The sequence below is a fragment of the Moschus berezovskii genome, chromosome 1 (genome assembly GCF_049115385.1).
Source record: "Moschus berezovskii isolate FMDL1 chromosome 1, NW_MosBer_1.0, whole genome shotgun sequence".
NCBI lineage: Eukaryota > Metazoa > Chordata > Mammalia > Artiodactyla > Moschidae > Moschus > Moschus berezovskii.
In genome coordinates, this window is record NC_142460.1 from 62,548,863 (window position 1) to 62,564,069 (window position 15,207).

Sequence of the window (15,207 nt, forward strand, 5' to 3'; positions counted from 1 at the left end):
CTCCACAGGATGCCAGAAAGATCCTATAAGAATTGCATCTTGGGTGGAGAAAAGGGAACTGTCTTGCACTGTTGGTGGGAATATAAATAGATACAGCCAGTATGGAAGACAGCCTAGAGATTCCTTAAAAAGCCAGGAATAAGACTACCCTATGACCCAACAATCCCAATACTGGGCACATACCCTGAGAAAATCATAACTGAAAAAGACACATGTAACCTAGTGTTTATTGCAGCACTATTTTAATAGCTAAGACATGGAAACAATGTAGATGTCCATTGACAGATGAATGGATAAAGAAGCTGTGGTACCTGTATACAATGGAATATGTCTCAGCCATAAAAAAGAACACATTTGAGTCAGCAGTAATGAGATGGATGAACCTAGAGCCTATTATATGAATGAAGTAAGTTAGAAAGAGAAAAACAAATACATATTTATGCATATTTATGGAATCTAGAAAGATGGCACTGATAAATCTATTTGTGGAACAGCAATGGAGATGCAGACATAGAGAACAGCCTGATGGACACAATGGGGGGTAAGAAGGAGAGGGTGGGACAAATGGAAAGAATAAGCATGGAAACATAAACACTAACATATATAAAACAGATAGCCAGTGGGAATTTGCTGTGTGACTCAGGGACCTCAAACTGGGACTCTGTGACGACATAGCAGGGTGGGATGGGGCAGGAGGTAGGAGGGAGTCTCAAGAGGGAGAAGACATATGTATATCTATGGCTGAGCCATGTTGATGTATAGCAGAAACCAAAGAAATTTTGTAAATAAACTTCAATTAAAAACAAGTTAAAAATTGTATTTTGGGAGTGTGTAATTGTAACCTGTGGCAAGATAATATGTATTAAAAGTTGTTGGTAACAACACAAAGAAGAGTCACATCTGAGTTTGCTGGAAAGAACAAAGTATTACCTTGAAATCATAGCTTTTTATTGAGCTAGGGACTAGATGGGAATTGGGTTTGACTAATTTTCAATTAGTTTGACTCTCGTTGGGAGAGGCTGAGAGTGTTCTACAAGTGGAAAGGAGGATAAAACAGGTAAATCATAAACAAAAGAAGTACAGAAGAAGAAAGCATTAGCTGATAACCAAATCCAGATAACCATTTTGTTCTCTCCCTAGATACATGGCCTCCCTTTTCAACTGACTGCAGTATTATTATTGAGGTTAGGATTGCAAGTGATAAACTAGCTCATAAGCCCCTCACAGTTGGAATCCCCCATGAATTGTCCCCTTCCAGCTTGATCCAGACGAGAACAAAATCGCTGAAGAAAGCTATGTGTGGGGACGTCCCTGGCAGTGTAGTGGTTAAGACTTCACCTTCCACTGCAGGGGGTGCAGGTTCAATCCCTGGTTGGGGAGGTAGGATCTCACATGCCTCGTGGCCAAAAGGCAAAGGCTTAAAGCAGAAGCAATACTGAATGTTATTTGTGGAAAATCCCTGAATGATAAGATGGAGCCTAGGATTCTGGATCATCAGTTGAGGCAGAATAGTCTATCAGTTAGGAACATGCGTTTTATACTCACCATGAATGGGAAATTAACTTCTATTTTGTCAACTTACTTAGATATGTTTATAATAGCCAGGACATGGAAGCAACCTAGATATCCATCAGCAGACGAATGGATAAGAAAGCTGTGGTACATATACACAATGGAATATTACTCAGCCACTAAAAAGAACACATTTGAATCAGTTCTAATGAGGTGGATGAAACTGGAGCATTGAAACATGTATATTATCATATGTGAAACGAATCGCTAGTCCAGGTTTGATGCATGATACAGGATGCTAGGGGCTGGTGCACTGGGATGACCCAGAGGGATGATATGGGGAGGGAGGTGGGAGGGGGGTTCAGGATGGGGAACACATATACACCCGTGGCAGATTCATGTCAATGTATGGTGAAACCAATGCAATATTGTAAAGTAATTAACCTCCAATTAAAATTTAAAAAATTTTTAAAAATTTAAAAATTAAAAAAATTGTCTATAAGTTCAATTAATGTTACCATAAAGGATACACACATACAATGCAATAAAATTCCTTAACTGCATACAGTTAATTATTGGCCTTATTTCTCAGTACAGGGACATGTATATGAGGTTTAAGAATTTCAGTTGTTGACAGAAACAGACCTACAGACTTAGCGAACTTATGGTTACCAGGGGTTTAGGGTGGAGGGGAGGGATAGTTAGGGAGTCTGGGATTGATATGTACACACTGCTATATTTAAAATGGGTAATGGAGCTTCCCTGGTGGTCTAGTGGTTGAGAGTCCACCTTGCAGTGTGGGGGACACGGGTTTCATCCTTGGTCAGGAAACAGGGATCCCACATGCTGGGTAGCAACTGAACCTGTGCACCACAACTACAGAGTCCATGAGCCACAATCCTTGCGCCGCTACTACAGGGTCCGTGGGTCACAACTACAGAGCCCATGCACAACTACGGAGTCCCTGTGCCACAACAAAAGATCCCACATGGCACAAGGAGCATCCTTCGTGCCACCACTAAGACCTGAAACAGTCATATAAATAAATTAAAAAATTTGTTTAAAACAGACAACCAACAATGACCTACCATACAGCACAGGAAACTCTGCTCAGTATATTATAACAAACTAAATGGGGAGAGAATTTGAAAAAGAATGGATACATGTATATGTTTAACTGAATCACTTTTCTGTACACCGGAAACTAACACAACATTGTTAATCAACAATACTCCAATATAAAATAAAGAGCTAAAAAAGAATTTCAATTATTATTTTATGTGCAATGAGAAATTATCAATAACATTTACATGGGGGCAAACGTGTTACGGTGTGGTAGTTGAACAGTATACATTTGATAAAAATCAGTCTGGTGTCAATGTGAAAAATAGATTGGATGACTGCGTTAGGAGTTGTAGATAGTATAGTTAGGAGGTTATTTAATAAACCAGGCAAGAGATGAATGTATTTCAGATTTTAGTACTGACTGCATAAAAAGGAATATTGGATTTAAGACATCTTTGGCAGATGAGTTCTTGGTTTGTGACCCTATTTTCTGTGACAGGAAACACTGGAAGAATACCAGGCTTGAGGGCAGAATAGAGGAAGACCATACTTTCCGATTTGGACATGTTGATTCTAAGGTACCTCTGGGAATTTCAAGCGAGCAAGTCTGGTAGGTAGTTGGGGAGTGGCAGCATTAGAAAAAAATAAGAGGAGGGAAAATAGCTTACTCTAAATTCTGTTCAGTCATATTTTTTAAACATGTCCCCACAGTGAACTTTGAGGACATTATGTGTAGTTTTAATTGTTATGACTAGAAGTGTATGGATAATTTGATGATTAGCTTATAATGCCCAGTAGAACAACTTTGACGTCATCCTACCTACTGGGAATATTCTGGAAGCATTAAGGGAATTTCAAAACTTTTTAAGAATGGGTTTGCAAATAGGAGAAAGAAATGTTATATCCTTCCAGTTTTGCGTTTCCAAGGAAAAGCAATGCTTAAATAGTTGTGCTTCATTTCTGTACCTTTTATACTCCTTTGAGAAAACCAGCACGTTTTCAGTTTCCCATATTTTACAGAAGCTGGGTGAGGATGCAGATATTTTCATAATTTTCATTATTATAGCTTTGCAATTTGTCTGTATGATAAAAAAAATCTAAATAAGACATTAAAATCCTAGACAGGCCTTTTCCTTTTTTATGTCAGCAAACAAAATCTGAGCAAGCAAGTAAATGTTTGTCTAAACATGAATATTTGTTAGAATATTTACTGTACAGATAACAAATTTATTGAGATATTTTTAAATAATAAACTTTGATTAATAGAAGAATGACAAATAGAACAAATGGTAGTGATAAAAAAAATCAGAGTGTATTTTATAATATGAAGTGTTAAAAATTGAGACATAAGCTATGCAGCCCAAAATTAACTTATTTGCAATTTTTCAGAATGGGAATTCTGGCTTCAGGTTTATTATATATAACAAAAATTCTTTAATTTCATGGAATCATAGGTATGTATGCTAAAGTCACTAAAGATAAAAGACTTTGTGTTATCTAACTCGAGAAAAAATTTCATAAAAGTTACTCTTTTTGTCCAAATTATATTTATACATTATAGGAACTAAAGTAAAGATAGCAATGACTTGGTTATTTGAGGTTCTAAAAGGAGTTGGGTCAATATATGCAGGGTAAATATTTCTTAAGGTTCTTAATTTCCAATTAATATTTCTGATATATATATATATATATATACACACACACACATATATATATATACACTGCTTTTCTCATGGAACTGTTATTCTTTCACTCACCTTTATTTCGATCATTATTATCTCTACTCTAACTCCAGGAAAACCAGTGCTGTAAACTTAGCGTCTATTATTCACGTGTTTCTCCATGTAAAAGATTTAAAAAATACATTGCTTGTTTTACAATGATAAGACCATAGATTTTATACCTCTTTGGATCTTGCACTTCAGAGATAACTCTATATTGTGGAAATGCCAAAATTAAAATTAGGTAGACTAGCTCTTTTCTTATGACTGAGTTATATTTCTTAATAGGAATGCTCTCAGTCTATTTAACCATTTCATTATTGATATGTCTGGTCTTTGTTGTTGTTAAGTTGCTAAGTCATGTCTGACTCTTTGCAATCCCATGCACTGCAGCATGCCGGGCTCCCTCGCCCTTCACTGTCTCCCTGAGTTTGCTCAAACTCATGTTCATTGAGTCAGTGATAACATCCAACCATCTTGCCCTCTGTTGCCCTCCTTCTCCTCTTGCCCTCAATCTTTCCCAGCATTGGGGTCTTTTCCAATGAGATGGCTCTTCACAGCAGGAGGCCAAAGTATTGGAGCTTCAACTTCAGTATCTGTCCTTCCAATGAATATTAAGGCTGATTTCCTTTACGATCGACTGGTTTGATCTCCTTGATGTCCAAAGGACTCTCAAGGGTCCCCTCCAGCACCATAATTCGAAAGCAACAAATCTTTGGCGTTCAGCCTATTTTATGGTTCAACTCTCACATCCATACATGACTACTGGAAAAACCATAGCTTTGACTAGATGGACCTTTGTTGGCAGACTGATGTCTGCTTTTTAATAAGCTGCCTAGGTTTGTCACAGCTTTTCTTCCAAAGAGCAAAAGTCTTTTAATTTCGTGGCTGCAATCACCATCTACAGTGATTTTGGAACCCAGGAAATCTGTCACTATTTCTACATTTTCCCCATCTATTTGCCATGAAGGGATGGACTGGAAGCCATGATCTTACTTTTTTGAACACTGAGTTTTAAGCCAGCTTTTTTTACTCTCCTCTTTCACCCTCATTAAGAGACTCTTTAGATCCTCTCATTTTCTCCCATTAGTGTGGTATCATATTCATATTTGAAGTTGTTGATATTTCTCCTGGCAATCTTGATACCAGCTGTGAGTCATCCAGCCCAGTATTTTGAGTGATATACTTTGCATATAAGTTAAGTAAGCAGAATGACAGTATACAACCTTGACATACTCCTTTCCCAATTTTGAGAACCCTATGAACAGCATGGTCTTTGCTACTCTAAAAAATAATGCATGGACTATTCTTTGCATATTTATCTTTGCATAGCAGTGCTTTTATTTCTAGAATATTTATATATATATGAATAATAGATGAAAGGATATATGTATTTTAAAATTACATGAAATCGTATAAAATTGTTTTTCAAAAAGGCTGTTGTAATTCATAGTTGCACAAGTAACATATGAAAGTACCACTTCTGTCACTTCAGTCAACATTGAGTATTTTTATTGATTTTAATTCCTGCTATTCTGATACATGAGAAAGGAGGTATTCACCTGTTTTTGTATGTCTGTTCATGTGCACATGTGTGTATTTGTGACATATAAATTTGGGCATCTTTTTACTTTATTTATTGGTTATTTTGATTTCTTCATCTGTAAACTTGCTTATTCTTATCCTTTATTCATACTTCTATTAGATTATTTGCCTTTTTTTAAATCTATGTGCTGTGTACTTAGTCACTCAGTTATGTCTGACTCTTTGCGACCCCATGGACTATAGCCCACCAGGCTTCTCTGTCCATGGGATTCTCCAGGCAAGAACACTGGAGTGGGTTGCCATTCCCTACTCCAGTTTTTATCTATACTTAAGTTGTATATTATGGATATAAATCTATGTCTTTCATAAACATACAAGATATTTTTCCAAACTAATTATATATGCTTTGACTCTGTTGGATATTATTTTGCTATGCATTCAAATTATTTTACTGGCTTCCTTCTCTTGGACAATAATTTCTCTGTTCCCTATGTTACATTCTCAATTACTTAAACAATATCTATGGGTGGGGTAGGAGCCTAACCTTATTTACCAATCCTTCCACACAGATAGTAGACAGTGTCAGCATAACCAATTAAATCAATTGTCCTTTTCCTACTGAACTGAAATATCATATTTGTTTAATGTCACATTCCCATGTATATTGGAACCTACTTTTGAGCTCTCTATTCTGTTGCACTGATCCTCTGCCTTCTTCTTATGTCACTATCTTAATGTTTTGATTATTATATCTCTAAATTATTGTTCAACATCAATTAAGGTATTCTGGACTATTCCATGTTTATATTTTTCTTGGGCATAATGAGAAGTTACTTCTTCCATGTGAATTTTAAATGAGTTTATGCAGTTCTAAAAACCATAAGTTACCCATGTTAGATGGAAAAGGATTTGCGTGAAATTTACTTGTCAATTTAGGTGAATATAATTTTAAAACATTTTATCACAGATAATTTTGAATGTATATAAAAGCAGATAAGTGAAGGTAAATGTTAAGAACTAGTAATTAAATGAGAAGCATGTCTTATATGTCAGTAACATAAAAATTCAGTTTTTATGACTCTTTTGTGAATTTTCCCTTACTTATTCTTTCATTTTAATTATTAGCTGGTCAGATACAGCAAAACAAAATGTTACTCTGGTGACAGAGTTTGTTCTCACAGGACTCACAGATCTCCCAGGGCTGCAGGTCCCCCTGTTCCTGGTGTTTCTGGTCATCTACCGCATCACCATGGTGGGCAACCTTGGACTGATTTTTCTCATCTGGAAGGACCCCCATCTTCACACCCCCATGTACTCATTCCTGGGCAGCTTGGCCTTTGCAGATGCCTGTTCTTCATCTTCTGTTACTCCCAAGATGCTTGTCAACACCTTAGACAAGAGTCAAATGATGTCTCTCTTTGAGTGCATGGCCCAATACTTTTTTTTTGGTTCTAGTGCCACCACAGAATGTTTCCTCCTGGTGGTCATGGCCTATGACCACTATGTAGCCATATGCAACCCCTTGCTTTACCCAGTGGTGATGTTGACAGACTCTGCTCTTGGTTGATAAGTGCATCATGTGCAATTGGTTTTCTGCAACCTATTATACATGTAGGATTATTATTTAGGTTAACTTTCTGCAAGTTTAATATAATACATCATTTCTTCTGTGAAATCTTGCCACTTTTTGCAATTTCTTGCACTGATCCATTGATTAATGCATTAGTGGTTTTTATTTTTGCCGCTTTTATACAGATTTTTACTTTTATGGGTATTATAGTCTCCTATACTTGTGTCGAGTTTGAGTGAACTCCAGGAGTTGGTGATGGACAGGGAGGCCTGGCGGGCTGTGATTCATGGGGTCACAAAGAGTTGGACATGACTGAGAGACTGAACTGAACTGAACTGATACTTGTGTCCTCTTTGCCATCCTGAGAAAGAAGTCTGAAAAGGGCAGGAGCAAAGCCTTCTCCATGTGTGGTGCCCACCTACTCTCTGTCTCCTTGTTCTATGGCACTCTCTTCTTCATGTATGTGCGTCCTGGGTCTGGCCAAGATCAATATCAGGATAAAATGTATTCACTGTTCTACATGATTATAATTCCCCTGCTAAACCCCTTTATTTATAGTCTAAGAAACAAGGAAGTTTTAGGTCCACTTAGAAAAATAATAAATAAATAATCGTTAATCAGGAAAACTTTCCTAGTCTTTCCTTTTTACTCTCCATTTACATAAAGTATAATAACTGTACCTGGGTTTTGCACATAGGGACCAGCTAAGTAGTTTTTAAATCAGTTTATAATATTTAGACTAGGTATGCTTGCCTTTATTATAAGTGAACCTAGGTCCTAAAATAACTGAAAAACAGGGTAAGATATCACTGACTTGTTGGTTTAATCCATTCTTATGAAGGAAATTGAAATTCCCAAATTACTAAGCTTGAAATATGTATAAACTCTTCTATTTCCAGATAAACATTTAAAAATTTTTTTATGAACTTCTATTCTTTTAAAGAAAGATTCAAATCCATGTGAAATTTCTATTAAAAAGTACTCATGCCTACCAATATAATTCTTGAGCACATAGTTTTTCAAAACCCTCTCTTTTGTTATTATTTGGAGAAGGAAATGGCAACCCACTCCAGTATTCTTCTCTGGGAAATCCCATGGACTAAGGAGCCTGGCAGGCTACAATCCATGGTGTCACAATAGTCAGACACGAATTAGCAACTAAACTACTAAAAAATAATGAAACTTGAGGCAGTTAAATGAACATTTCTAAGAGTTTTAATAGTAATTTTACAAATTAAGTTAGATTTGCATCACATTCATATAAAGGTATGAAAATTAACAAATACTTAAAATAATTTTCTTGTAATATAATTGAAAGTTCTGTTTCAAAAACTTCTTAATTTATTAAGTAATCTTACTGAATCTCTTTCCCTGATACACACATACTGATTGAATATATGTGTGTGTGTGTGTATAAGGAATAGGCAGCTACATGAATCGTGGGGGTATACTTGATCAAATCATTATTGCATAACTTAAATGGATTTTTCCTTACAAAAGCTATGCATAGTTTCCATTTGGCCCTTTTGCCTCTTGCCTCCTAACTTTATAACATTTGGCTTTGTGAATACCCTAAGGAAAATAAAGGAAATGATATTCCCATGAACATGATACATCTCTTGTCCCATAGCGTATTGATTTGAGGAAATAAACAATATGTGGGTCAGACACCCCAAAGCCCCAGATGGGTAGACTGCCTTCAGCACAGTGTGTTTGGGATTTGTTTAATCAGACCCTTGATCCTGTGATGCATCTGAGCTCTGACCCTGTTGTGAAGACTCATTCTAAGTAGGTTGCTCCCTGTGGATGCAGAAGCTCTGTAGGAGTTCCTGCCTCTATTTCATCACAGTCAAAGCCAGTGGCAAAGTTTTCTTTTTATTATGTTCCACACAGGTGGTTTAGGCTTGGCCATTATGCAATTGCTATATGTCAGTAGATAGTCATTGACATATCTATTGGATGGTTTGAAATCCACATAATACCTACATACCATGAGAACTGGGACTTTCAGGTAATGCTCAATCCAGTTTACAGCATATCATAAAAAGGAATCATTTTTGATGTGTCAGACCCTGTTGATAACAAGTGACAGAACCAGTAAATGAATAAATGTCACCAACTAGGTCTTGAATATTTTCTTCTTCCTCACCCAGAGAGTACAGATTATGGTTCTCACTCTTGGTTATCAACCCAAATCAAGCAAATTAGAATCTGTAGGAGGCGTTTTCAGGCACTGGTAGTTTTATAAACCTCTCCAAGTGGTTCTAACGTATAGGCAATGTTAATAATGACTGGAAACAACTGTGAAACTTAATAAGTTTTCCATGAAGATAGATGATTAGCAATTCACAAAAAACTAACTGTAATTATTCCCTAAGAAATTCTTTTCTTGCCTTATTAAGTCTCATATTTAGGCAGGTACTTAATTTTAGCTGGACAGCTCTCCACTTTCTGCCATATTATAGGGTATTAAAATCAATCCACTGAATATCAGCTGAACTATTATAAAATGTCTACTAGGTATTAGTTTACATAGTTGGAGCATATAGCCTCTATATAATATTTAATTTGGTCACTTAAGCAGAAGAGGAGACAATAATATAGAGATTTTTCACTTGAGTTTGTCATCATCAAACTTAGAAGAGCATGAGTTCACAGCTGTTGGATTCAGCAGATCATTGGTGGGCAGGGTCTGAGGTTTTTCATTTTTCAGAATATTCTCAGGTGGTTCTGATGCATCTGTGGGCATTGGACCACATTTTGAAAGTCAAATGACTAATATTGTGCAAGCATCCATGACCACCAAGTTAGAATCTGAATTCTGATTTCTTCCTAATAGGAAAGCCTACTTATAATGGTCTGAATGTGTACATCACCTCAGCATACATATGTTGAAATACCAAGCCTCAAAGATGATGGCTTCCCTAGTGACTCAGATGGCAAAGAATCTGCCTGCAGTGCAGGAGACCTGGGTTTGATCCTTGGGTAGGAAGATCCCCCGGAGAAGGGAATGACTACCCACTCCAGTATTCTTGCCTGGAGAATTCCATGGACAGAGGAGCCTGGTGGGTTTTGGCCAGGGGGTCACAAAGAATCAGACACAACTGAGTGACTTTTACGACTCACTCACCAAAGATGATGGTAGGCCTTTGGGGAGTTGCTTAATCTATGCTGTGGAGCCACATGAATGGGATGAGTGGAGTCTCATGTGGTGGAGTCTCATGAATGGGATGAGAGTCTTACAAAAGGGGTTTCAGAGAGATCCCTACTTTTATTCTTCATGTAAGGACACAGTGAGAACATGTAGGTGATGAACCAGGGAAAGGGTCTTCACCAGAGTTAGGTCATTTTGGCACCTTGATTTGGACTTCCCAGCCTCCAGAACTGTGAGAAATAAATTTCTGTTGTCCATAAGCTATCCAGTCTAGTGCGCATGATTTTATGGCAGCCCAAATGGACTAACACACGACCTCATATTTAATTATTACTTCAAGACTTTCAAAGTGTGTTCATCTGAATCATCTTAATTGTTAATGAGATGGTATGTCCTCCATTTACAAATCAGGCAGCCTGGAGCAGTGGAAAAGCATAGGATGTCAAATCAGAAGACCTATTTTTTTCCCCTGAATCTCAAATGAGAACCTCCATTAAATTTGCTAATGCATAGAATGAAGAAAGAATGTTTGAGGCTAACTCAGTAGACAGTGCCTTAATTTCTTCATGTATACAATGAGTATAATAATATGCACTTGTGATGACGCTATACATAGAAAATCCAAAAGATGCAATCAGAAAACTACTAGAGCTAATCAACGGATTTAGTGAAGTTGCTGGATTCATAATCAATACAGAAAAATCACTTGCTTTCCTATACACTAACAATGAAAAATTGGAAAGAGAAATTAAAGAAAGAATCCCATTCACCACTGCAAGAAGAAGGATAGAGTACTAGGAATAAACCTCTCCTACCCAAAGCAATCTACAGATTCAGTGCAATATCTATCAAAATACCAATGGCATTTTTCACAGAACTAGAGCAAAAATCTTAAAATTTGTATAGAAACACAGAAGATCCCAAATAACCCAAGCAATATAGAGAAAGAAAACAGAGCTGGAGGAATCAACCTTTCTGACTTTAAAATATACTACATAGCTACATAAAAAAACTTTTATAGATCTCAGAATTTGTACATGTCTGCCAAATACATATAGGTCTGGCATATATCTTGCCAAGCTTAACATAAATAAAAATGATTATGTGATTATTATGTGTATTCATAATTATAGCTTTTGATGATGATGTAGCCAAGGAAACAACCCAAAATTTTCATACTAATAACATAAGAAAATAAGAGTAATATATTATTCAACTGAAGTTATTTTTGAAAAATTATGTGCAGCACAGTCATAATATTATTTACATATAGAAATGTTTATATAAATGCATATATAGCTTCTGTGTATAATTATACATAAAAACCCAAAAGATAGCTGCAATGATCAGTGATTAGTGAAATTAGAAGAATTTTTTTCCTTTGTGCTTTCTACATTTTCCATTTTTTTCTACAGTTAAACAGTGATTCTTTTGTTTTTAAAAGAAAGAATCAGGCTATAACAGTAATAGTTGAAGAACAGTATGTTTGAAACGATTTGTTGATTAGTGTATAATGCCTGGTAGGCTGGCTTTATTCTATGGGGAATCTTTTGATGGCTTTGGGGAACTTCAGTATTATCTTCACAAACAGATTTGAAGATGGAAGATATAAATACCCTTTTCTTCAAAAGGCATTTTTCAAGGAAATTAATTGGAGATGAATATTTGTTTTGACATCTTTGTTCTTATACACTGAGCTGGTCATGAAAGTCTGTATTTTCTGGCATCTTTGTAACTTATAGGAATTAGATGAAAACACAATGCTATTGTTGTTATTCTTTCCATAAAAAGTGTAGAACAAATTTACTTTTTCAGGATACTGAATGAGGATACTGAATTCAGGATACTGAATGAGGAATTCCCCAGGTCGGCAGGTGCCCAGTATGCTACTGGAGATCAGTGGAGAAGTAACTCTAGAAGGAATAAAGGGATGGAGCAAAAGCAAAACCAATACCCAGTTGTGGATGTGACTGATAGAAGCAAGGTCTGGTGCTGTAAAGAGCAGTATTGCATAGGAACCTGGAATGTTAGGTCCATGAATCAAGGCAAATTGGAAGTGGTCAAACAGGAGATGGCAAGAGTGAACATAGACATTCTACTAATCAGTGAATTAAAATGGACTGGAATGGGTGAATTTAACTCAGATGACCATTATATCTACTACTGTGGGCAGGAATCCCTTAGAAGAAATGGAGTAGCCATCCCAGGCAAGAAAAGAGTCGAAAATGCAGTACTTGGATGAGTCTCAAAAACGACAGAAGGATCTCTGTTCGTTTCCAAGGCAAACCATTCAATATTAGAGTAATCCAAGTCTATGCCCCAACCAGTAATGCTGAAGAAGCCGAAGTTGAATGGTTCTATGAAGACCTACAAGACCTTTTAGAACAAACACCCAAAAAAGATGTCCTTTTCATCATAGGGGACTGGAATGCAAAAGTAGGAAGTCAAGAAACACCTGGAGTAACAGGCAAATTTGGCCTTGGAGCACGGAATGAAGCAGGGCAAAGGCTAATAGAGTTTTGTCAAGAGAACATACTGGTCATAGCAAACACCCTCTTCCAACAACACAAGAGAAGACTCTACACATGGACATCACCAGATGATTAACACCGAAATCAGATTGATGATATTCTTTGCAGCCAAAGATGGAGAAGCTGTATACAGTAAGCAAAAACAAGACCAGGAGCTGACTGTGGCTCAGATCATGAACTCCTTATTGCCAAATTCAGATTTCAATCGAAGAAAGTAGGGAAAACCACTAGACCATTCAGGTATGACCTAAATCTAATCCCTTATGATTATACAGTGGAAGTGAGGAATAGATTTAAGGGACTAGATCTGATAGATAGAGTGCCTGATGAACTCTGGACAGAGGTTTGTGACATTGTACAGGAGACAGGGACCAAGACCATCCCCATGGAAAAGAAATGTAAAAAAGCAAAATGGCTGTCTGAGGAGGCCTTACAAATAGCTGTGAAAAGAAGAGAAGCGAAAAGCAAAGGAGAAAAGGAAAGATACAAGCATCTGAATGCAGAGTTCAAAGAATAGCAAGGAGAGATAAGAAAGCCTTCCTCAGTGATCAATGCAAAGAAATAGAGGAAAACAACAGAATAGGAAAAACAAGAGATCTCTTCAAGAAAATTAGAGATTCCAAGGGAACACTTCATGCAAAAAGGGCTCAATAAAGGACAGAAATGGTATGGACCTAATAGAAGCAGACGATATTAAGAAGTGGTGGCAAGATACACAGAAGAACTGTACAAAAAAGATCTTCATGACCAAGATAGTCACGATAATGTGATCACTGACTTAGAGCCAGATATCTTGGAATGTGAAGTCAAGTGGGTCTTAGAAAGCATCACTATGAACAAAGCTAGTGGAGGTGATGGAATTCCAGTTGAGCTATTTCAAATCTTGAAAGATGATGCTGTGAAAGTGCTGTACTCAATATGCCAGCAAATTTGAAAAACTCAGCAGTGGCCACAGGACTGGAAAAGGTCAGTCTTCATTCCAATCCCAAAGAAAGGCAATGCCAAAGAATGCTCAAACTACCGCACAATTGAACTCATCTCTCACGCTAGTAAAGTCATGCTCAAAATTCTCCAAGCCAGGCTTCAGCAATATGTGAACCGTGAACTCCCAGATGTTCAAGCAGGTTTTAGAAAAGGCAGAGGCACCAGAGATCAAATTGCCAACATCCGCTGGATCATGGAGAAAGCAAGAGAGTTCCAGAAAAACATCTATTTCTGCTTCATTGACTATGCCAAAGCCTTTGACTGTGTGGATCACAATAAACTGTGGAACATTCTGAAAGAGATGGGAATCCCAGACCACCTGACCTGCCCCTTGAGAAACCTGTATGCAGGTCAGGAAGCAACAGTTAGAACTGGACATGGAACAGCAGACTGGTTCCAAATAGGAAAAGGAGTGTGTCAAGGCTGTATATTGTCACCTTGCTTATTAAACTTATATGCAGAGTACTTCATGAGGAACGCTGGGCTGGAAGAAACACAAGCTGGAATCAAGATTGCTGGGAGAAATATCAATAATCTCAGATATGCAGATGACACTACCCTTATGGCAGAAAGTGAAGAGGAACTCAAAACCCTCTTGATGAAAGTGAAAGAGGAGAGTGAAAAGTTTAGCTTGAAGCTCAACATTCAGAAAACAAAGATCATGGCATCTGGTCCCATCACTTCATGGGAAATAGATGGAAAAACAGTGGAAACAGTGTCAGACTTTATTTTTTGGGGCTCCAAAATCACTGCAGATGCTGATTGCAGCCATGAAATTAAAAGACGCTTGCTCCTTGGAAGGAAAGTTATGACCAACCTTGATAGTATATTAAAAAGCAGAGACATTACTTTGCCAACCAAGGTCCATCTAGTCAAGGCTATGGTTTTTCCCGTGGTTATGTATGGATGTGAGAGTTGGACTGTGAAGAAAGCTGATCGCCGAAGAATTGATGCTTTTGAACTGTGGTGTTGGAGAAGACTCTTGAGAGTCCCTTGGACTGCAAGGAGATACAACCAGTCCATTCTAAAGGAGATCAATCCTGGGTGTTCATTGGAGGGACTGATGCTAAAGCTGAAACTGCAATACTTTGGCCACCTCATGCGACGAATTGACTCACTGGAAAA

At 37.2% G+C, this 15,207-nt stretch overlaps 1 protein-coding gene across 1 annotated transcript; it reads left to right on the forward strand.

Annotated features, from left to right (window-relative positions):
- The first annotated feature begins 464 nt into the window (after positions 1-464).
- On the forward strand, positions 465-8,023 carry LOC129551322 (olfactory receptor 5AC1-like). The gene is given in 5 exon segments (XM_088830603.1): positions 465-541; positions 3,077-3,187; positions 6,969-7,384; positions 7,387-7,648; positions 7,771-8,023. Coding segments are annotated over 5 exon segments (1,119 nt in total).
- Positions 8,024-15,207: the final 7,184 nt, after the last annotated feature.